Source organism: Ylistrum balloti, unplaced genomic scaffold (genome assembly GCF_031769215.1).
Source record: "Ylistrum balloti isolate Yb309-2 unplaced genomic scaffold, AGI_CSIRO_Ybal_v1 Utg369814, whole genome shotgun sequence".
In the NCBI taxonomy this organism is placed as follows: Eukaryota; Metazoa; Mollusca; class Bivalvia; order Pectinida; family Pectinidae; genus Ylistrum; species Ylistrum balloti.
The window spans coordinates 948,965-974,298 of record NW_026781985.1 but is presented as its reverse complement, the minus strand read 5'-3'; the positions used below and the strand labels follow the sequence as shown (position 1 = coordinate 974,298).

The window sequence follows — 25,334 nt, the reverse complement described above, 5'->3', positions numbered from 1 at the left end:
GAATCAAGGTATATGAAAAAAGAAGCAACATGTGAACTCATCTGTTAGTCGATGTTAGGATATTTAAGAATGTCTGCATCCGAATCAACATCCAATATGGTAGGATATTTGTAGTAAATCCATCTCCGTGATATTGCTTTTACCTCCACTTTTTTTGCCATGACAATGACGACAAAGGAGTTTCGTCAAGGGGAGATAACTTGTAACTCTCAATTTCAATAACTTGAAATTTCAAATGGCTTGTCCATCTGCAAGCAGACAAGAATCCAACCATGATATGGATCTTTATGAATGGAATCTTTTCCCCTCATTTGCACTCTTATATGACCCTTCATGTTGCAAGTTAACCCCTGTATAACCAACCATTCTTGGAATCTTGGCACCACTGTTTGATCTTTATTCATTTTTCAAAAACTTAATTGTTTTCCTTCTTTCTGTCCTCCGTTTTTGCCCTTAAATATATGAAAATTGAAAATGTTTTAGCTTTAATAAACGACTGCAAAAACCAAGACTGTCATGGCAATATTGGATTTCACACTGACTTGAAAAATAACATCTCGGGATCCTTCTGGCAAGTTTCAGCTCAATCCTGCCAATGGAACTGGAGAAGTTTTAAATGTAAAAACTTTGCTTAATGACAGACGAAACACCTTTCGGATCAGATGAATTTGTAAGACAGGAAACGCATGACGAAAATAACAATGGGTTTTTAAAATATTTTTTATTGCTTTCCATGGCATGACTGAACGACGACCCTTAGTTACTATACATGACAACAAGATAGAGTACAACTGACCAGGGCTCTTCATTCACGACAACCATTAATGGACTACACTGCCATTTTTTCTCTCACTCTCTCGTCAATCCTACAGTTTGATTTTGGTACAAGGGGTAGAAGTGAAATTGCTGTTGTATTTAAATATTGACCCTATACCTCGACATACATACTACAGTCTGTACTGTACATGCATCGCACTGTAACTGGTAGGCTGGAAAAACATTCTATAGTAGCTTGGTGTTAATTCAATTCTGTAACCAGACTCTTGGCTCAATCAGAGTACGATGTTTGTCGGTTAACTGTCACCAGACTTTTGGCTCAATCAGAGTACAATGTTAATCAGTAAACTGTCACCAGACTCTTGTCTCAGAGTTGGATGTCCGTCCGTAAACTGTCACCAGGCTCTTGGCTCAGAGTAGGATGTCTTTCGGTAAACTGTCAGCAGACTCTTGGCTCAGAGTAGGATGTCTCTCAGTAAACTGTCACCAGGCTCATGGCTCAGAGTATGATGTCCGTCAGTAATCTATCACCAGACTCCTGGCTCAATCAATGCATGATGTTTGCTAATAAAATACAAAAGATTAGCATGCCCTTAGTAAGATATAAATGCATCCGGATCCCTCATCATTCTTGATTTTATTACAAGGAACATTGCTGAAATATGCGACTTGTGAAATAATTTTGTTTTTCTCTGCTAAGCTGGGTCTCTACTGTCACAAATAATTAAACACGAGGTAGATTAGACCACAATCCACAACCTTGTACTGATCTATGCTTCCGACATTCCCACAATAACAAACACATTCCAACAAAATGAGTTATCAAAATGTTCAGTGTAAAATTTCAGTGTTGATATGCAAAATAAATAGAAGCAAGACTTTGATTTTAAATAAACAAGTTGGTATTCAGTAGTTACTGACCAAGGAATTTTCCCTCTGTGATTCTCTAGGATACCCAGCGGGTAATCCTGCTGCTCAATAGAAGTGATTATTTATTACCTCAGGTACTGTTTCTTCTGCATCAAAACACTTTCTTTCGATCATTTTAAAATACAAAAATAGATTGTTATGTGATGTCACCTGAGGACTACTCGTCAGGACATGGTCTACACCATCCACATTCTAAATACTTCAGTCAACACAAATGGGCATTTCGATAACAAATTCATTCTTTCTGGCATTTCTATAATATTTCAACACTGTTGACTGATGAAAATAATAACTGGATTAAGTGTAACAGCTGTGTTCTGGAAAAAAAAAAACAAACAAACAAACAAATTTGAGGATATCACGACCCTACCTAATCACCTTATCTTGTGATAAAGGACAGAACCAGTACAGGTTAGGGAATTCTTGCCATATTGCATACCACAAACAGAATCTGTTACAAAGGAACATTTGAAGTTGAACATGTCAAAACCACTAAATCCATGGTAATTGGCAACAAGATCAATTTCACCATTTAAAGACCGTTAAATTGGCTAATTATCAAGATATGTCTTATATTTAACATGGATCATTGCTATCCATGTAAACAAGGTTTCTAGGGAGTTATACTACCCAACTACCGTCATAAATCATGAGGAATGCTCAAGTATGATGTACTACCTACAGTTATAACAACAGCACTCATTACATGGGTACTACAATACAAACAAAACATGGGCACTACCACAAGTACTAAGGTTTTCAACCAAAATATCCATTTAACATGGACACTTCAGTTACAGCACCCATGGAAAAGGATACTCCAGTTACCACACACATAGAACATGGGCACTTTCAGTTACATCACCTATAGAACATGGACACTTCCAGTTACAGCACCCATAGAACATGGACACTTCCAGTTACAGCACCCATAGAAAATGGATACATTTACGACTGTAGCATTAATTTTGTTTCAAGAGCAATAGTTCCTGGGTGCTTTCTTACTGGCACCAATGGTATGTTTGCTGCAACACTTAGTCTACAACATGTCGTTCATTGCACCAACTGGACTTTAACTTCCGCCATTTCTACTAAGAAAACAGTATCAAGCAAAACAGTGTCAGTACATTCATTACTTTAATTAACATTATAAAACAATTCATATTCAATAACCAAATGGTCCCCCACCCACATCACCGACATCATACATCCTTGACATATATCGGACTCGCACTGTTGGGAATAACAAGTTCTATCAACAACTGACATCACTTTCGTAGCAACTATACCACTCTCTCCCTATGAAAATACATTTATACCACCTCTAGGATCAACAGCTGTCCACATTTTGAGGAATACCTCAGGCTCTACTCACTTTCAAAGTGGCCTTTCAGCTTAGTGAAATATTTTACCATAGATTTATAATATTTCTTCAACACTTACTTCTTCCTTACACACAATGGGTATAACAAAATGTGTTGTTGGGACTCAATTTTAGGGATTAATCTAGCCCTCATATTCAAGGGGACAACTAGGTGGGATTGTCCATTATACAAATACAGCAGCAGATTTTAGAAGATTGCTACCACAATTTCACACATTGAACAACTGGATAAACCAGAAATCAAGATAGTATTTGATCCATTTCTCAAGCAAAATTTAATAACATGCATGTTTTATTTATCTTGATAAACGAGAAGATTACCTTGAAAATTAAATCATTATTATGCTTCAGGTTGTATACCTATCAAATAGGACAATTTTTGTAAGTTTGTTGGTATCCATTTCCTTTCTCTGAATCTTCTGCAGGAAAACTTTTCTTAACATAGCCTAGATTAATCCCATCACATCATACAAATAGTTAATGCTTACAAACATGAAATCATATTGAAAATAAATAAACTTATGATGCTATTAGTTTACACCTTCAGAATTATCATCAGGGTTGAATGGTTTTTGATCAATTTTAATGACATCACAATGTGTAAAGGCAGAAAAATATTTTCAGTAACAATTTTTGAATAACAAATATACTTCTCAATGACCTAACAAAGCACTTTGTTGCACCATTTCCTCAACAAAAACTGAACACATTATAACTTGTATAACTTGTAAATACAATCCCATGCTCATTAGCACCACCAATCATAATACCGATCCTTCACAATGAAACTTTTAACCTCAAGTGACCTTTCTACCTAATTATTTTCTCATTAAATTTCAATGACAGAAGTGGATAGTTTTCTCTTAGAATAATCAAACTCCTTCCAGTTGAAGAAGTACAATATCTGACCCATTAAACATAACAAATACAGATCACAGTGGTAACAAGGTTGGCAACAAAACAAAATTAAGGTAGCACTAAAGTATGTATCTACTGATAATCCACAACCAATTCTCATATTGGTCTTTTGATGGCTCCAAAAATATCCATCCTTCCTATAATGAAATTACACCAAGGAGTATTTCGAGCAGTTGAATTATATGTCTGTATCACTAGACAGAATGTGAAGAGGTGGTCCTTCAGATGAAATTTTCCTGAGGTGTTCGTACAGCACAAACAAAATCACCCTCTCATGAGGTTGTGTACAAATATTGAAATAACGAATACCTAACTGTCTGCAGACATTCGTTGAATCATAATATGATCTCCAAGAATGAATAAGGTAAACCATTTTTCTACTTAGTTTGAGAACATGTTGAATGAGTATTCAGAAGTATCAGTAAATTACACAGCAATTGATCCATTAAACATATCTCCTGCTAAATCAATGCTGCAATGAAAAGTTACCAATTCAGATGTATGAAACCACTTAAACAAATTTCATAACCTAAATTCAATTGTACATGCCATCATTGTATGACTTGACTGCATGCAAATTAATCCCAAGTTAGGAATATAAACACTTCCATACACAATATTTACTGCCACACAAAGCTAATTGGCATCAAACTAAAGATTGCCAATTATGATAGCCAATTATGCAAAACGTATCGCAACATCAGCATGTGATGGATTCATTCAGGTCTTTATCATGCTTTCTCTACCGACCAGCGGAAGATCTCTCTCCACACCAACACTCACTCCCTGTGACATTATCGGTACCTCAATCCATTATACACAGTTGAACCTTGGAAGCCTGGGAATTGACTAACACTTCCCTCCTTCAACTATTTCTTTAGCAGAATTTCAATTGCCTTATCAATGTAAAAAGTTTCATTTAAAGAAAATTTGCAATGCATCTCCAAACTTGATTGTCATTAATTACATATACAATGGTCACATTAGTATGACTCAGAGAATTTCTTTTATGAAAACCTTACTGAACATGCATTACGTTTACAAAGAGAACTTAGAAAGGAGGAAACATCCATGACTTTACAGGACATTGGAGAGTAAAGACCATCCAATTCTTAGTTCTAACTGCCTATTTATTCAACTGTGTATAGATGCCACAGCACTATTCATCATAAAATATACAGTATAGGCTCCAAACATACATGACATGTGGTTCATGTGTACACGCAATTCTGTATTCTTGTTCCTGTGTGTCAATTTTCTGGCTAACTCGTCATATTGCTAGTCTTTACTTTGGAAGATGTACAAGTTATTGGTAGCAGCAACAGCAAGAATGTTTTCGTTGGGATGCCAAGCAGTATGCAGTATTTTCTTGTTGAAATCAAGACAATCAACACTGATCTCCTCTTTCTTGCGTTTGCCACCTGTACACACTTTTCGTGGCTTCAGCACTGTACGAGGTTTCATGTTCTCTCTACTTGCCTCTAGTGTTGTATCACGTTTGGATTCACGGTCAAACATCCGATAAAAATTGTTGTAGGATCCTGTCATAATGTGTCTGCAAAATAACAAAATTTGTCATGGCACTTATCTGAAAACAGCAATCCTTAATCTTCACAAGAGTGAAAAATGATGGAGAGCATTCACTAGTTTTTATTACAGTATGATATAGATAAGATAATTAGTTGCTATAATCAACAGAGTTATCCCAGATCATACCTGATTAATGAAACCTGGTTATTTTGATATATCACAGCAGTATATACCCCTGACCATACCTGATTAATTAAGCTTGGTTATTTTATACATTCCCTTGACAATAACTATGTATGATTACCTGTCATCGCCACTCCATGAACACTCAAACTTGTCAAAGATGCAGTCATTTTCATATAGAGAGCATAATTTGCTGCGTAAATATTCATGCACTTGGTAGGTTTCTATAGGCTTTGTGTCCATATGTAAATCCCACACTTTTACTGACAAGTAATCTCTTGTCACCATGTATCGTCCATTGTGACTAAATTTCACATCTGATATACTGGAAATAATTTCTGAAAAGAAACTCCTATTGGTGGGATCTTCTGGCTCCTCAAACACTGTAAAGACAAGAATTATTATCAAAAACTAATATAACTTAAAGGTACTTTATATTAAAAGCATTCCTGAATTGTGAACACTGCACATCTTAGTACGAGCAATGTATACACAAACTTTCATTATCCAAGTTTAAATGAAAGCTAAGTTATGCTCCAGACCAAGTTTTAACAAAGGACAATAACTTTATAATGAAGGGGTTGCAGGCCCCAAGCTTGGAACACTGCACATCATCTTAGTATGAAAAATTTATAAACCACTTTTCATTATCCTTATCTAAATGAAAACAAAGTGGTTACAGGCCCTGAATATGGTACAATGTGTTTTGTCTTAGTATGACCAATATGAAAAAGTGACAAAGTGGAAATTATATTCTGCACCAAAAAATTTGAAGGAAACAGTACTGAAAACAGACACCACGAATACATAAAATAATCTAACAAACAATTTGGTACTTATGCATGAAATGGAAATAAACTGAAATGAAACGTAATTATTATTTGTTCTAATAAATATACATATACCTACTTTTCTGTGAGATGACAAAGGGTCTAATGTCAAATTGCATAAAGTCAAGATTCATGTCCACCTCATGATTTATCCAACGATTAAAATACCAAAAGAATTAAGACAGAGTACTGTTTCAAGTCATAAAAAAAGTTAGGATGTGTCTTTTAAACTGAAAGGAAATACTGTGACAAATGTCTGTGTTACAGAATATTCTGCATATTACTACTTACATTTGGCATGTTTGTCACACAAAGCTTGTTGGCGCATATCACAAAGTCTAATTGTTCCTTTACTACTACTATACACAAATAAGTTACAGTCGAGAGGGTGGAACTCGGCGGCAGTGATCACCTCAGTCAGCTCCTCCATGTTGGCTGGTTTGATATCAACAATATCTAAAGCAGGTCAAGGTATTTTACACATAAATAATTCATATATCACACAAGTGGCCCATACAGCCTTATCATTCACCTAGTCATACTTTATCCAAATGAAAGGAAAATAATTCTAAAAATTTTGAAAGTTTTTCCTTTTTGGGTCCTGTCCCTATCAAATTTTGATGAAGAACTGTCATTTCTACAACATAAGAATTCAGAAAATTTGCTATACATCTAATGAACCCATCCCTGGGCAATGATGAAAACTATTTTATGCAAAATTGATTTCTCTTCACCCAAAGACCAAAAATACTGGCATTCCTACAGAAGAAGGATTTCAAGAAAATTTGCACTATTATCCATAACAGACCCTGCCACTACCACCTCTGGGCTCGAGTTACACCAGCTATGCATAATGCCTTTACACCAAATTTGGACATAGTACAAGCATTCCTGCAGAAGGAGGATTTTAAAGGATTCACTCAATTTCCACAACCAGACCAAACCCAAAGGAGACCAATAGAGGTTGCATGATGACCATCAAAATCTATTGTCAATCAGTGGTAGAACAATGGATTTCACATTTTTTGTGTAAAGAAAGCTTGCATGCACAAAGGCTGTCTTATGGCAACACCTAACGAGATATGTTCACTCAACAAGAAAGGATACTGAAGCTCTGGTCCGTCACTTCTAAATGCCACAGGTTGATTCTCAAGTCATCTGCTGACAAATAAGTTTCCTGATCACTGTTGATGGATATGGAATTGATGTGATAGGTATGAGCATTTGCAAATATTCTACGAGGACTAGCTTCTACCATCAATTCCATTGGCTTAAACATTGGCACCCGTAATGTAGTCACAGTTGAAGGATCTCGCATTAAGCCCGACTCATCCTTCAAGTTGTAGCCTTCTGGTCTCTTGTCGCGTTCAGTTACTTTCCACAGCTTAATTGTTTTATCTGTAATCATTAAAAACTAAGAATAAAAAATCAAACTTCAAACAGTTATTTACAAACTTTTGTCAAATTAACGATTTATGTGCCAAATATTACCGAGTTGTTTTGATTTCTGTTCTCTTTTTTAAAATCTATTGAGAGGTTCATTAGACAAATGTATCTTGTAGTCACAGGCTCTTTATCTCAAAACTGGGCAAGTGTGACCTCTGCACTTGAATTAGTAGGTAGAAAATAGTGTGAACACAAGACATCTTGTACATGAGCTTTGTGCTATTTACAGACTCTTTTGACAAAGTAATCATTATTTTACCCTTCTTTAAGTAGGGGTTGAATTAAAAGTTCTGCAGAAATATGTAAATTTTTTCAATTCAGAGACAAATTAACTATATCAGACAGGCTATCTGGTTTTAACATATAACTGATTATGGAATTCCTAGTCACTACTGGTAACTACCTGATGCAATAAGTTTATGGTTACAGTATCTCTTAGTAAAATGACTAAACAAATGCTGTCACAAATAGTAACAATGGCCATATCAAATATTGTATGTTTTTTTCATTGAAGTAGTACTGGATTACATGCATTGCTTTTAATTATAAAGATTTACAGCATTTCAGTAAATTATACATTTTCAATTTCTACTGATGCAGACTTCAGAGTAGGGAAGTAAAAACAATACATAAATCTGATAAAAGAACAAGTTGTTTGCAAGGTACGGGACTGGTCAATTCACAGTGAAAATCCAGCACGTATAACCAGACATCTTAATGTTCCTGTTTGTATCAATATACTGAAACTAAAGAAGTTAACAGTATATGTCTGAACAGGGGTTTCAGAAGGATGCTTCTCCACACATTCCTGAAACTGATTGGCACTATTTTTCTTCTATTACACATCATTAGTGCAGTAAAAACCATATAGCCAAATCCCACATAATGCACAGAGCTTTTCTTGAGAAATTTATGCTCCAAGAATGAGGTTGAACACATTATGTAGCTGTAAGCCTTTTCCAGTATGTTTTCTTCGTAAAAAGATTAAAGATTCTGTGAAGCTGTACTGGATTACATGCATTACTTTTAAATATAAAGATCTACAGCATTTCAGTAAATTATACATTTTTAATTTCTACTGGTGCAGACTTCAGAGTAGGGAAGTAAAAACAATACATAAATCTGATAAAAGAACAAGTTGTTTGCAAGGTACGGGACTGGTCAATTCACAGTGAAAATCCAGCACGTATAACCAGACATCTTAATGTTCCTGTTTGTATCAATATACTGAAACTAAAGAAGTTAACAGTATATGTCTGAACAGGGGTTTCAGAAGGATGCTTCTCCACACATTCCTGAAACTGATTGGCACTATTTTTCTTTTATTACACATCATTAGTGCAGTAAAAACCATATAGCCAAATCCCATATAATGCACAGAGCTTTTCTTGAGAAATTTAAGGTCCAAGAATGAGGTTCAGCACATTATGTAGCTGTAAGCCTTTTCCAGTATGTTTTTTTATAAAAAGATTAAAGATTCACTGAAGCTGTTATCCTGGATTGTCTGGATTATCTGGTACACAACACTGACAGGAGAATAATTTGAGGACTTATTTATGAACAACAATAAAAGAATTACTGTATATGTTAATGCAAACTATCGGAGTCAATATCAAACAAAATCTAGACTAAGTGTTTAAACATGATAGCAACTAGCACGACAGGAAACTACCAATCAGTAAGATATATATCTGGATTATATTATGATTATCTTTTGTATTATTTTTAGTCCTTGGTTTGAAATGTTAGCTGAGTTTATCCTTTTGATAGCTATTTCCTAGCTCCAGGTTTTAGTTTGTTTGAATTCTTAGATGTGCAATATTCATGCATGAAGACCATTTCAGCACTTCAGTTCTGCAACAGATTTAAGTTAACACAAGAACAAACTCATACAATCTCTAGATGAGTTATGGTAAAGTTTCAGTGAAACTGACTTAATATGAGCTGTTTGGACAAGTTTTGATGGTCAAAGGGACAAGCCGATTCCAGTATACCCTTTCTTACTTCGACAACAGGGTCAACGGGCAATAACTTAGGATAGGATGGACAAAGGCAACACCTTTTGCTCCCCACTCCCTATCGATCATACGATAGAGATAGGGACAAAAAATTTTCATCAGTTATTGCACTGCTTGAACATACTAGAATTTTCCGATGGGCAAATGAAACTTTTGAGTATCATTCTGATTTCAATTATTGCAGATTTCATTAAGTATATTCCACTTTAAGAAAACAAAAACATGTTATCATAAATGGATAAGAGAGCCCTGATGCACCTTTTGTACCTAGATCACACAACACGTTATCAGGCCAGGGCTCTCACACCCCATTTTGGGACTGGAGCCCGGGGCCCTTAGAATTGGGAAAAATAATGGCGTTTTCCTTAGAAATGGGAAAACTTGGGGTCTAAATTGGGGGAAAAAAAGAGACTATTTTGCATTGGGAATGGGGCCAAATATCTGCCCCAAATCTGGCAGATCGAGAGCCCTGAAGGCTCACTTGGCATGAGCAAACATGCATACCACAATATGTTTAAAATACTAAAGCAAAGTTTCACATGTTAAGGGGAAATCTGGATCTTTGAAGAGCTGTGGCACAAAAAGATATGTCAATCTAATAAAAATAAAGTTGTTTGCAAGGTACGGGACTGGTCAATTCACAGTGAAAATCCAGCACGTATAACCAGACATCTTAATGTTCCTGTTTGTATCAATATACTGAAACTATAGAAGTGAACAGTACATGTCTGAACAGGGGTCTTGGAAACCGATCAGCAAATTATTTGTAATAAACAACTATTCCTTTCTCCTTTTTGAACTACTCATCCTCAATACACCAGGAGTTATGATCACTATTGCTCTCTGAACCACTGGATCATGTCATGGCAAAATTGAAGGCTGCCTTTGCAACACCTTGTGGATGAGACGAAAAGATTGGATGGATCCTTTGATGTACATTAAACAAATCTCAAAGTTGCATAAAAGTATATTTTAATGGCTCTGAAGTTGGGCATCTCTCCTTTGTAACCTTCGAAAATATCATATCAGCCTGTGATTTATCTTTTTTTTCTCTTGGAACCATCAAATTACTTTGCTTGCGCCTTTAATTTAGCCACGACATGTTACAGGGGTGCAAAGAGCGAAATCAATCGTTATCCAATGGAGTATCGTGGATGTGAACCACTACACCTAATCTTACAACTCTGAAATATTACACACCATTAGTGGAAAGCAGAAAATTAGCTGGGTTGGTCCTCTTCATCCATAGAATCTTGTTAATTTTCTCTTCAATTTCTAAACTTTTGAGATAATCAAATTCAGGTTCATGACTCTGGAAAGTGCTGTACACATTGTATTCCCCACGAAGAGGCAGTCCAATCTTGCCCTGAAAAGGGAAGGAAAATTCATATTGGTCTAGCTCAAGCAATGGATTTTCAAGAGAAATTGTGTTTTAAAAATTTTGCCATTTCGCTCAACAGATGATCAGGTTTGTAAGAAAAATTTTTGAAAGTTGCACTGTATTGAGTCCTATTTTTCAAAAAGACAATTTAATTTCTAAATCAAGGAACTGAATGTACCAATTGCTATGGCGAAAAGACAGACTTTTTGCTATGCTGTGACCCTTAATATGGATCAAGGTTATTTATTTAATAACCTTTCAGTTAATTAAAAGAATTATATTGGAGTGTTTCAACTAAACTGACAGTAGTGAGCTTGAATATGAATCCAGGTCTTTTCAGAAACTTTGGTTTCATAACTAAACTTTACAACTGTTACCTTGAATATGGGTCGTGAACATTTTTTTTTCACAAAACTGATCAAGCTTCACCATGGAAACCTATAAGCAAACTAGGACTCAATTAATCTGATGAAGTCGGTTTTAACGATTTTGACTGCTGTGATTTTTAATCAAGTTAATTCTTCATAAACTTTGTTCAGCTTCAGAAAAACATGATTCCAAGCCTTTCACTTGAACAAAAGAAGTCATTTGAGTATCTTAACTAATTTGAATCCAATTACCTTAAAGGTAAGTAAGGTTGATAACAGATAAAAGGTCATCAAATAATACTTACTTCCAAGTGGAGCCCGATTAATTGCCAGGTTTGAATGTATTTCTTAATACTTCATATTTTTTTAATACCACGCTATCCCGAGTTGTTGTTCCTTACAGCCACTTACACATTTGATACTATATGGTGTCAAAGTTGAAAAGTTGTGATAACATAACTTTCAGAACTGATGACCAGGAAGCTATAGCATTTGTTAGCCATTCCTTAAAAATACTGATGTTAAAAATATATTCAAGTTTATGAAAACCAGAACAAATACTATAATATAAAATTGATGTGTTTCAATAATCATCATATTACCTTATCGCGCTGGAAAATGACAACACGTCCACCTTTGTCACCTGTTGCCAGGAGGTCGCCGTCATTGTTAAATTCTACGCAGGAAATAATGTCAGCTAAAAAAAAAGTTGCACAATTAAACATGCTGGTTGTCTTATGGAGGAATGATCAATACAAAAAATTATCTGCCTTTTTTGTCTTTTCACCATACTAAACAGATGTTTGAGGCAGTTTGGTAGATGCTATTTTTCAGTATTGTAAACAAATTAAACAGATCACAGAATTAATAATATCAGTATTAATAATACAAGTATTTTTTTTTCACAAAAGCTTGCAAAACCTCAAGTGAAACCAAATGTCGAGAACTACACTAGAAAGCTCAAGTCTTTTTCTTTATTAATAAGTATATTCAAATACAGTATGTATAGTAAACGAAAGTCAAAGCTTTAAGCTGTAAATAGAGATAAAAGTTTGTTCCTTCTGCGTTGATCTGAGGGCGGACCGAGCATTAAAGAACTGATGCTTGGGAAATACAAGGCTGCAGTAAGCAAAATATCATATAGTAAATATGTTAACCAGCAGCCCCTATGTTATAGGACCTCACCAGAGTTCAATAAGAATATTGGCTTCTGTTGTATGCAATACAATTAAAATTATGATATAAACAAAGTCAAGTTGCTTCTTCTCAGGTGACCGCCATGTACATAAACTAGCCATTGATGATTTAACACATCTTGCAGAAGTCTGGGCCAAATTGCTTTTCCTAAAACTTGGTAAATATTTTAATTACTATGAGGACTATAAACTAAATTCATCAAACAAATAATAAAATACAACGATAATATAGAACTTCCTGTGCCGTATGCCATCACTTAAAGAATAAGAGTCTGTACTATATAATTATAATACTGTCGCTGTATACTTCGTCTAAATCGTTGATATTCACAAGTGTGTTAAAACATATTAAGTTAAAATATCACAAAATGGTAAGAATGATACTCTTCCGTGATTTATCCCGTTACTACTCGACAAGGCATCGCAGTAGTGTTTTATGCATAAATTGCACATTATATATGTCGGCAAATCTGAAGTCAATCGATAGAAGTAGACGTCTCAATATTACAAGTTTTGTCTCGTTCCTAAACATGACCTACGTTCTGTAACATCTTCAGTCTCGATTGCTCCCTTCACTTGTGAAAAACACCACTGAATATCACCGCCATTGCCTGAAACGAAAAGATGATAATTGCTAAAAATAAATTACATCGTCGACATTTCTACATAGTATAATACGGAAATGAGATGACTAACGGGAGTACACATTGATTCCATTCTTACCCGCCATCTTGTGGAGAAAATATTGATCCTAGAAATAAGAATACTGTTATAACATTGCATTCATTTCATTGGTAAGTCTAAACATGGCAATTTTACTCCTCGATGACATTGGAATGGCAGGCGGTGTATCCCGCTCATTCAAATCAATATGGCGCACTATGGCCGAAAGTTCAAGGATATGACGTCAGATCGATGGAATTTTGGGTAATGTAAAAAAGAAAGTACAGAGCTGTGTTACCCAATATAGAAAAGGAAAGTAGAGGAGGATAACACTTAACTTATTACAAAAATATTGATATAATAAATGATTTATTTGATATGTAACTTATGTTGAAGTTATAAGATAGAGCAGGTATGACGTATGATACTCTTTTCAAATGGGTCCAAAGTCAACCAGTCGGGGTATTGTATCAAAATTATTTGACTGCCAACAAGATCCATTTTTAGATAAAACCTCATGTATGTCTCCGATGTAATGATCCCTAAGCTGACATAGTCACCGCCCTATCTGATTAAAATAACTCTCCCTCATACCTCTTTACATATAACTGGGCCTATGTATGAAGTGAAGTTAACGATCTGCCTTAAAATTACAGATTGGTGAAGAAAAACGAGCGACCTGATTTTGATTGGATTATCAATAGTCCTAACTTAAAGTGTTTTAGTATGTTTGAAAATTAAGCTAGATCCATAAATGGATATAGCCATAGCCTTAAGTTGAGACAATCAGAACCATAAGTTAAATTAACCAGATCCCAGGGCATGTTGAAAAAAGGGCCATAAAGTGAGATAACTAGAACCCTTAGTTGATATAACTATAGAACTTTTCGTTGAAATAACTAGAACCCTTAGGTGAAATAACCCGAATCCTTAATTGAGATAACAAAAAATCCATAGTTGAGATGATAATGGGTATTTTTACACTGATAACAGGTTGACTGTATGATTATGGGTGTTATTACACTGAAAACAGGTCGAGTGTATGATTATGGGTGTTATAACACTGATAACAAGTTGACTGTATGATTATGGGTGTTATTACACTGATAACAGGTGGACTGTATGATGTTGGGTGTTATTACACTGATAACAGGTCGACTGTTTTATCATGGTCGTTATTACACTGATAACAGATCGAGTGTAACGTTATGGGTGTTATTACACTGATAGCAGGCCGACTTATGATTATGGGTGTTATTACACTAATAACAGGTCGAATGTAAGGTTATGGGTGTTATTACACTAATAACAGGTCGAATGTAAGGTTATGGGTGTTATTACACTGATAACAGGTCGACTGTATGATGATGGATGTTATCACACTGATAGCAGGTCGCTTGTATGATTATGGGTGTTATTACACTAATAACAGGTCGAATGTAAGGTTATGGATGTTATTACACTGATAACAGGTCGAGTGTATGATAATGAGTGTTATTACATATATAACGGGTCGACTGTATGATTATGGGTGTTATTACACTGATAACAGGCCGACTGTATGATGTTGGGTGTTATTACACTAATAACAGGTGGAGTGTATGATGTTGGGTGTTATTACACTGATAACAGGTGGAGTGTATGATTATGGTCGTTATAACACTGATAACAGGTGGAGTGTATGGCTATGGGTGTTAACAGGTCGAGTGTCTGATTTTGGATGTTATTACACTGATAACAGGTCGACTGTGTGATGTTGGGTGTTATTACACTGATAACAGGTCGACTGTATGATTATGGTCGTTATTACACTGATAACAGGCCGATTGTAAGGTTATGGGTGTTATTACACTGATACCAAGTCGACTGCATAAATATTGGTGCTATTACACTGATAACAGGTCCACTGTATGATTATGGTCGTTCTTACATTGATAACAGGCCGATTGTATGATGTTCGGTGTTATTACACTAATAACAGGTCGACTGTATGATTATGGGTGTAATTACACTGATAACAGGTCGACTGTATGATTATTTGTGTTATTACACTGATAACAGGCCGACTGTATGATGTTGGGTGTTATTACACTGATAACAGGCCGACTGTATGATGTTGGGTGTTATTACACTGATAACAGGTCTAATGTATGATTATGGGTGTTGTTACACTAATAACAGGTCGACTGTATGATGTTGAGTGTTATTACACTGATAGCAGGTCGACTGTATGATGATGGGTGTTATTACACTGATAACAGGTCGACTGTAAGGTTATGGGTGTTATTACATTGTTAACAAGTCGACTGCATAAATATTGGTGGTATTACACTGATAATAGGTCGACTGTAAGATGGTGGGTGTTATTACACTGATAATAGGTCTAATGTATGATAATGGGTGTTATTACACTGATAACAGGTCGAGTATAACGTTATGGGTGTTATTACACTGATAACAGGTAGACTGTATGATTATTGGTGTTGTTACACTGATAACAGGTCGACTGTGTGATTATTGGTGTTATTACACTGATAACAGGTCGGCTGTAGGATTATGGTCGTTGTTACACTGATAACAGGTCTAATGTATGATTATAAGTGTTATTACAATGATAACATGTCGACTGTGTTGTTATGGGTTTTATTACACTGATAAAAGGTCGGTGTAAGGTTATGTGTGTTATTACACTGATAACAGGTCGACTGTGTGATAATTGGTGTTATTACACTGATAACAGGTCGAATGTAAGGCTATGGGTGTTATTACACACTGATAATAGGTCGAGTGTATGATAATGAGTGTTATTACACATATAACGGGTCGACTGTATGATTATGGGTGTTATTACACTAATAACAGGTCGACTGTGTGATGTTGGGTGTTATTACACTGATAACAGGTCCACTGTATGATTATGGTCGTTATTAAACTGATAACAGGCCGATTGTAAGGTTATGGGTGTTATTACACTGATAACAAGTCGACTGCATAAATATTGCTGCTATTACACTGATAACAGGTCGACTGTATGATGTTGGGTGTTATTACACTGATAACAGGTCCACTGTATGATTATGGTCGTTATTACACTGATAACAGGTCGACTGTGAGGTTATGGGTGTTATTACACTGATAACAGGTCGACTGTATGATGATGGGTGGTATTACACTGATAACAGGTCGACTGTATGATGATGGGTGTTATTACACTGATAACAGGCCGACTGTAAGGTTATGGGTGTTATTACATTGATAACAGGTCCACTGTATGATTAAGGTCGTTATTACACTGATAGCAGGTCGACTGTATGATGATGGGTGGTATTACACTGATAACAGGTCGACTGTAAGGTTATGGGTGTTATTACATTGTTAACAAGTCGACTGCATAAATATTGGTGGTATTACACTGATAATAGGTCGACTGTAAGATGGTGGGTGTTATTACACTGATAACAGGTCTAATGTATGATAATGGGTGTTATTACACTGATAACAGGTCGAGTGTAACGTTATGGGTGTTATTACACTGATAACAGGTAGACTGTATGATTATTGGTGTTATTACACTGATAACAGGTCGGCTGTAGGATTATGGTCGTTGTTACACTGATAACAGGTCTAATGTATGATTATGAGTGTTATTACAATGATAACAGGTCGACTGTGTTGTTATGGGTTTTATTACACTGATAAAAGGTCGGTGTAAGGTTATGTGTGTTATTACACTGATAACAGGTCGACTGTGTGATAATTGGTGTTATTACACTGATAACAGGTCAAGTGTCAGGTTATGGGTGTTATTTCACTAATAACAGGTCGAATGTAAGGCTATGGGTGTTATTACACACTGATAATAGGTCGAGTGTATGATTATGGGTGTTATTACACTAATAACAGGTGGAGTGTATGATTATGGTCGTTATAACACTGATAACAGGTGGAGTGTATGGTTATGGGTGTTAACAGGTCGAGTGTCTGATTTTGGATGTTATTACACTGATAACGGATCGATTTTATGATTATGGGTGTTATTACACTAATAACAGGTCGACTGTGTGATGTTGGGTGTTATTACACTGATAACAGGTCCACTGTATGATTATGGTCGTTATTAAACTGATAACAGGCCGATTGTAAGGTTATGGGTGTTATTACACTGATAACAAGTCGACTGCATAAATATTGCTGCTATTACACTGATAACAGGTCGACTGTATGATGTTGGGTGTTATTACACTAATAACAGGCCGACTGTATGATTATGGTCGTTATTACACTGATAACAGTTCGACTGTAAGGTTATGGGTGTTATTATACTGATAACAGGTCGACTGTATGATGATGGGTGGTATTACACTGATAACAGGTCGACTGTATGATGATGGGTGTTATTACACTGATAACAGGCCGACTGTATGATGTTGGGTGTTATTACACTGATAACAGGTCTAATGTATGATTATGGGTGTTGTTACACTAATAACAGGTCGACTGTATGATGTTGAGTGTTATTACACTGATAACAGGTCGACTGTAAGGTTATGGGTGTTATTACATTGTTAACAAGTCGACTGCATAAATATTGGTGGTATTACACTGATAATAGGTCGACTGTAAGATGGTGAGTGTTATTACACTGATAACAGGTCTAATGTATGATAATGGGTGTTATTACACTGATAACAGGTCGAGTGTAACGTTATGGGTGTTATTACACTGATAACAGGTAGACTGTATGATTAGTGGTGTTATTACACTGATAACAGGTCGACTGTGTGATTATTGGTGTTATTACACTGATAACAGGTCGGCTGTAGGATTATGGTCGTTGTTACACTGATAACAGGTCTAATGTATGATTATGAGTGTTATTACAATGATAACAGGTCGACTGTGTTGTTATGGGTTTTATTACACTGATAAAAGGTCGGTGTAAGGTTATGTGTTATTACACTGATAACAGGTCGACTGTGTGATAATTGGTGTTATTTCACTAATAGCAGGTCGAATGTAAGGCTATGGGTGTTATTACACACTGATAATAGGTCGAGTGTATGATAATGAGTGTTATTACACATATAACGGGTCGACTGTATGATTATGAGTGTTATTACACTGATAACAGGCCGACTGTATGATGTTGGGTGTTATTACACTAATAACAGGTGGAGTGTATGATTATGGTCGTTATAACACTGATAACAGGTGGAGTGTATGGTTATGGGTGTTAACAGGTCGAGTGTCTGATTTTGGATGTTATTACACTGATAACAAGTCGACTGCATAAATATTGCTGCTATTACACTGATAACAGGTCGACTGTATGATGTTGGGTGTTATTACACTGATAACAGGCCGACTGTAAGGTTATGGGTGTTATTACATTGATAACAGGTCCACTGTATGATTAAGGTCGTTATTACACTGATAACAGGTCGACTGTATGATGATGGGTGGTATTACACTGATAACAGGTCGACTGTATGATGATGGGTGTTATTACACTGATAACAGACAGGCCGATTGTAAGGTTATGGGTGTTATTACACGGATAACAGATCGACTGTATGATGTTTGGTGTTATTACACTGATAACAGGTCGAATGTATGATGATGGGTGGTATTACACTGATAACAGGTCGACTGTATGATGATGGGTGTTATTACACTGATAACAGGTCTAATGTATGATTATGGGTGTTATTACACTGATAACAAATCGACTGCATAAATATTGGTGCTATTACACTGATATCAAGTCGACTGTATGATGGTGGGTATTATTACACTGATAATAGGTCTAATGTATGATAATGGGTGTTATTACACTGATAACAGGTCGAGTGTAACGTTATGGGTGTTATTACAATGATAACAGGTCGACTGTATGATTATGGGTGTTATTACACTGATAACAGGTCGACTGTATGATTATGGATGTTATTACACTGATAACAGGTCTAATGTATGATTATGGGTGTTATTACACTGATACCAGGGGTCGATTGTATGATTATTGGTGTTATTACAATGATAACAGGTCGACTGTAGGATTATGGTCGTTATTACACTGATAACAGGTATAATGTATGATGATGAGTGTTATAACAATGATAACAGGTCGACTGTGTGGTTATGGGTGTTATTACACTGATAAAAGGTCGGTGTAAGGTTATGTGTGTTATTACACTGATAACAGGTCGGCTGTAGGATTATGGTCGTTATTACACTGATAACAGGTAAAATGTATGATGATGAGTGTTATTACAATGATAACAGGTCGACTGTGTGGTTATGGGTGTTATTACACTGATAAAAGGTCGGTGTAAGGTTATGTGTGTTATTACACTGATAACAGGTCGACTGTGTGATAATTGGTGTTATTACACTGATAACAGGTCGAGTGTAATGTTATGGGTGTTATTACACTGATAACAGACCGATTGTAAGGTTATGGGTGTTATTACACTGATAACAAGTCGACTGCATAAATATTGGTGCTGTTACACTGATAACAGGTCGACTGTATGATGATGGGTGTTATTACACTGATAGCAGGTTGACTGTAAGGTTATGGGTGTTATTACATTGTTAACAAGTCGACTGTAAGGTTATGGGTGTTATTACATTGTTAACAAGTCGACTGCATAAATATTGGTGCTATTACACTGATATCAAGTCGACTGTATGATGGTGGGTATTATTACACTGATAATAGGTCTAATGTATGATAATGGGTGTTATTACACTGATAACAGGTCGAGTGTAACGTTATGGGTGTTATTACACTGATAACAGGTCGACTGTATGATTATGGGTGTTATTACACTGATAACAGGTCGACTGTATGATTATGGATGTTATTACACTGATAACAGGTCTAATGTATGATTATGGGTGTTATTACACTGATACCAGGGGTCGATTGTATGATTATTGGTGTTATTACAATGATAACAGGTCGACTGTAGGATTATGGTCGTTATTACACTGATAACAGGTATAATGTATGATGATGAGTGTTATAACAATGATAACAGGTCGACTGTGTGGTTATGGGTGTTATTACACTGATAAAAGGTCGGTGTAAGGTTATGTGTGTTATTACACTGATAACAGGTCGGCTGTAGGATTATGGTCGTTATTACACTGATAACAGGTAAAATGTATGATGATGAGTGTTATTACAATGATAACAGGTCGACTGTGTGGTTATGGGTGTTATTACACTGATAAAAGGTCGGTGTAAGGTTATGTGTGTTATTACACTGATAACAGGTCGACTGTGTGATAATTGGTGTTATTACACTGATAACAGGTCGAGTGTAATGTTATGGGTGTTATTACACTGATAACAGACCGATTGTAAGGTTATGGGTGTTATTACACTGATAACAAGTCGACTGCATAAATATTGGTGCTGTTACACTGATAACAGGTCGACTGTATGATGTTGGGTGTTATTACACTGATAACAGGTCCACTGTATGATTATGGTCGTTATTACACTGATAACAGGCCGATTGTAAGGTTATGGGTGTTATTACACTGATAACAGGTCGACGGTATGATGTTTGGTGTTCTTACACTGATTACAGGTCGACTGTATGATGATGGGTGTTATTACACTGATAGCAGGTCGACTGTATGATTATGGGTGTTATTACACTGATAACAGGTCGACTGTAAGGTTATGGGTGTTATTACATTGTTAACAAGTCGACTGCATAAATATTGGTGCTATTGCACTGATAACAGGTCGACTGTATGATGATGGGTGTTATTACACTGATAACAAGCCGACTGTATGATGTTGGGTGTTATTACACTGATAACAGGTCTAATGTATGATTATGGGTGTTATTACACTGATAACAGGCCGATTGTAAGGTTATGGGTGTTATTACACTGATAACAGGTCGACTGTATGATGTTTGGTGTTATTACACTGATTACAGGTCGACTGTATGATGATGGGTGTTATTACACTGATAACAGGTCGACTGTATACTTATTTGAGTTATTACACTGATAACAGGTCGACTGTAAGGTTATGGGTGTTATTACATTGTTAACAAGTCGACTGCATAAATATTGGTGCTATTACACTGATAACAGGTCGACTGTATGGTGATGGGTGTTATTACACTGATAGCAAGCCGACTGTATGATGTTGGGTGTTATTACACTGATAACAGGTCTAATGTATGATTATTGCTGTTATTACACTGATGACAGGCCGGTTGTATGATGATGAGTGTTATAACACTGATAACAGGTCGAGTGTATGATTATGAGTGTTATTACACTGATAACAGGTTGGCTTTATGATGATGGATGTTATCACACTGATAACAGGTCGAGTGTATTATTATGAGTGTTATTATACTGATAACAGGTCGGCTGTATGATGATGGATGTTAGCAAACTGATAACAGGTCGAGTGTATAATTATGAGTGTTATTACACTGATAACAGGTCGGCTGTATGATGATGGATGTTATCACACTGATAATAGGCCGACTGTATGATGATGAGTGTTATAACACTGATAACAGGTCGAGTGTATGATTATGAGTGTTATTACATTGATAACAGGTCGGCTGTATGATGATGGATGTTATCACACTGATAACAGGTCGGCTGTATGATGATGGATGTTATCACACTGATAACAGGTCGAGTGTATAATTATGAGTGTTATTACACTGATAACAGGTCGGCTGTATGATGATGGATGTTAGCACACTGATAACAGGTCGAGTGTATAATTATGAGTGTTATTACACTGATAACAGGTCAGCTGTATGATGATGGATGTTATCACACTGATAACAGGTCGAGTGTATGATTATGAGTGTTTTTACACTGATAACAGGCCGACTGTATGATGATGGGTGTTATAACACTGATAACAGGTTGACTGTATGATTATTGCTGTTATTACACTGATAACAGGCCGGTTGTATGATGTTGAGTGTTATAACACTGATAACAGGTCGAGTGTATGATTATGAGTGTTATTACACTGATAACAGGTTGGCTGTATGATGATGGATGTTAGCACACTGATAACAGGTCGAGTGTATGATTATGAGTGTTATTATACTGATAACAGGTCGGCTGTATGATGATGGATGTTAGCACACTGATAACAGGTCGAGTGTATAATTATGAGTGTTATTACACTGATAACAGGTCGGCTGTATGATGATGGATGTTATCACACTGATAACAGGCCGACTGTATGATGATGAGTGTTATAACACTGATAACAGGTCGAGTGTATGATTATGAGTGTTATTACATTGATAACAGGTCGGCTGTATGATGATGGATGTTATCACACTGATAACAGGCCGACTGTATGATGATGGATGTCATCACACTGATAACAGGCCGACTGTATGATGATGAGTGTTATAACACTGATAACAGGTCGAGTGTATGATTATGAGTGTTATTACATTGATAACAGGTCGGCTGTATGATGATGGATGTTATCACACTGATAACAGGCCGTCTGTATGATGATGGATGTTATCACACTGATAACAGGCCGACTGTATGATGATGAGTGTTATAACACTGATAACAGGTCGAGTGTATTATTATGAGTGTTATTACATTGATAACAGGTCGGCTGTATGATGATGGATGTTATCACACTGATAACAGGCCGACTGTATGATGATGGATGTTATCACACTGATAACAGGTCGAGTGTATAATTATGAGTGTTATTACACTGATAACAGGTCGACGGTATGATGATGGATGTTATCACACTGATAACAGGTCGAGTGTATAATTATGAGTGTTATTACACTGATAACAGGTCGGCTGTATGATGATGGATGTTAGCACACTGATAACAGGTCGAGTGTATAATTATGAGTGTTATTACACTGATAACAGGTCAGCTGTATGATGATGGATGTTATCACACTGATAACAGGTCGAGTGTATGATTATGGGTGTTATTACACTGATAACAGGTCGGCTGTATGATGATGGATGTTATCACACTGATAACAGGTCGAGTGTATAATTATGAGTGTTATTACACTGATAACAGGTCGGCTGTATGATGATGGATGTTATCCCACTGATAACATGGCAGTTGTTTACAGTTTTACGATGTATATATGTTTTCTTTCTCGATCTCTAGAGGTGTTGTTTGGTGGGGGATATGTGATGTAGAAATAACATCCATCATCGCATAATTTCCCTGTCATTAGTGTTATTACACTAATTACAAAAATGACCAAAACTCGTGCGTTTTTATTATTTTTTAGTTTTTCATGTCGAGGCAATATGTAAATTCGTGTTGAGTTGCATAAGTAAGACGTTGTCTGTCTGTCCCAATAATTTATAAGATTGTTTACGTATGTCTCCTTATCATATATACTGATGTAATGGTTAGGGAAGATCGTGTGAATACCACATGTTATAAATATAGATACCTTGACACGGACAATGCACGTGGATGTAATTACACATCGTATACATCACGGGTACAACATGTGTATGTCTGACACGTGACAACACAGACGTTCGACTCACATCTCGGTTAAAATATTAGTTAATAAATCAGGTTGATAGTAATTTTTTGGTGATAAATTTAAATGTATTGAACACATAACTGACAACTTATCGAGGAAGCATGAAATATGTATTCATTCGACATTGACATACATTGACATGCGCCAGCTTTCCCGACCCCCGGGCAACATTCTTGTACACTTACCGTTCGTGTTTCCATATCCCAGGGGGTACGTTGGTCGCATGAGGGTATCTGTGAGGCGTTTGTGTAGCAAATCCATGGGTCTAAGGAAGGTGACCATTGTGTACAGGACCGGTAACTACCTAGCTGTGACGTTAACACGCGCATGTGCACATGCGTGATTTACAGGCCATGATCCAAAGGTTTGTCAGCTTGACTGTATCCTCACGGCGTGTGAGACAATAGCTACATTGTGGTATATCACATCTACATCACGTGATCGCTCTGTATATAGTATTATAGAGAATTTCTCTATGCTCCAAATTCTTCTACACAGAGTCTTAATCACTCATCTTCTATACATGTATTTTGACTATTTCAATAAATAGTATCGATAATCTGTTTCATTTTTTCTTTCTTTCTTTTTTAACGCACAGTATTTCATGATAATGAACAATATGCTGGAAATACATTACTAACCCGATCACACACCCATGTACAATAGATATATTGACAACCTTAAAGAAATACATGAAGGAAATTTATGTAAATACAATGATAAGTGAGGTGTTTTCTGCAGAGTTGAGCAGAGTGTTGCCTTATACATGCGCCTCCCCAACCTGGCGGAAATAGTACTATATCCCAAACATCATTCGCCTACTTGGACAAAACGAACAATATCCGAAACGCCATATTAAACGGTACACCGGTCTGGACTAATTCTACCAGACCTACAGTATATATAACGGTACCCATGTCTGGACTAATTCTACCAGACCTACAGTATATATAACGGTACCCATGTCTGGACTAACTAATTCTACCAGACCTACAGTATATATAACGGTACCCATGTCTGGACTAATTCTACCAGACCTACAGTATATATAACGGTACACCGGTCTGGACTAATTCTACCAGACCTACAGTATATATAACGGTACCCAAGTCTGGACTAATTCTACCAGACCTACAGTA

The 25,334-nt window shown here is 36.2% G+C and overlaps 1 protein-coding gene across 2 annotated transcripts; it reads right to left on the bottom strand.

The window, feature by feature from the left end:
- Positions 1 to 704: 704 nt before the first annotated feature.
- Positions 705 to 24,526, bottom strand: LOC132544914 (serine/threonine-protein phosphatase 2A 55 kDa regulatory subunit B alpha isoform-like). Of its 2 annotated transcripts, none has more exons than XM_060208573.1 (8): positions 24,381 to 24,526; positions 13,501 to 13,572; positions 12,368 to 12,462; positions 11,217 to 11,382; positions 7,660 to 7,950; positions 6,844 to 7,008; positions 5,844 to 6,105; positions 705 to 5,564 (listed from the first exon to the last, which is right to left on the bottom strand). In XM_060208573.1, the coding sequence occupies exons 1-8, from the start codon at positions 24,475 to 24,477 to the stop codon at positions 5,288 to 5,290; spliced, it is 1,425 nt and encodes a 474-aa protein (XP_060064556.1). In that variant the 5' UTR covers positions 24,478 to 24,526; the 3' UTR covers positions 705 to 5,287. The 2 variants fall into 2 exon arrangements, with proteins under 2 accessions (XP_060064556.1, XP_060064557.1); XM_060208574.1 differs by lacking the exon at positions 24,381 to 24,526 and adding an exon at positions 13,685 to 13,821.
- Positions 24,527 to 25,334: the final 808 nt, after the last annotated feature.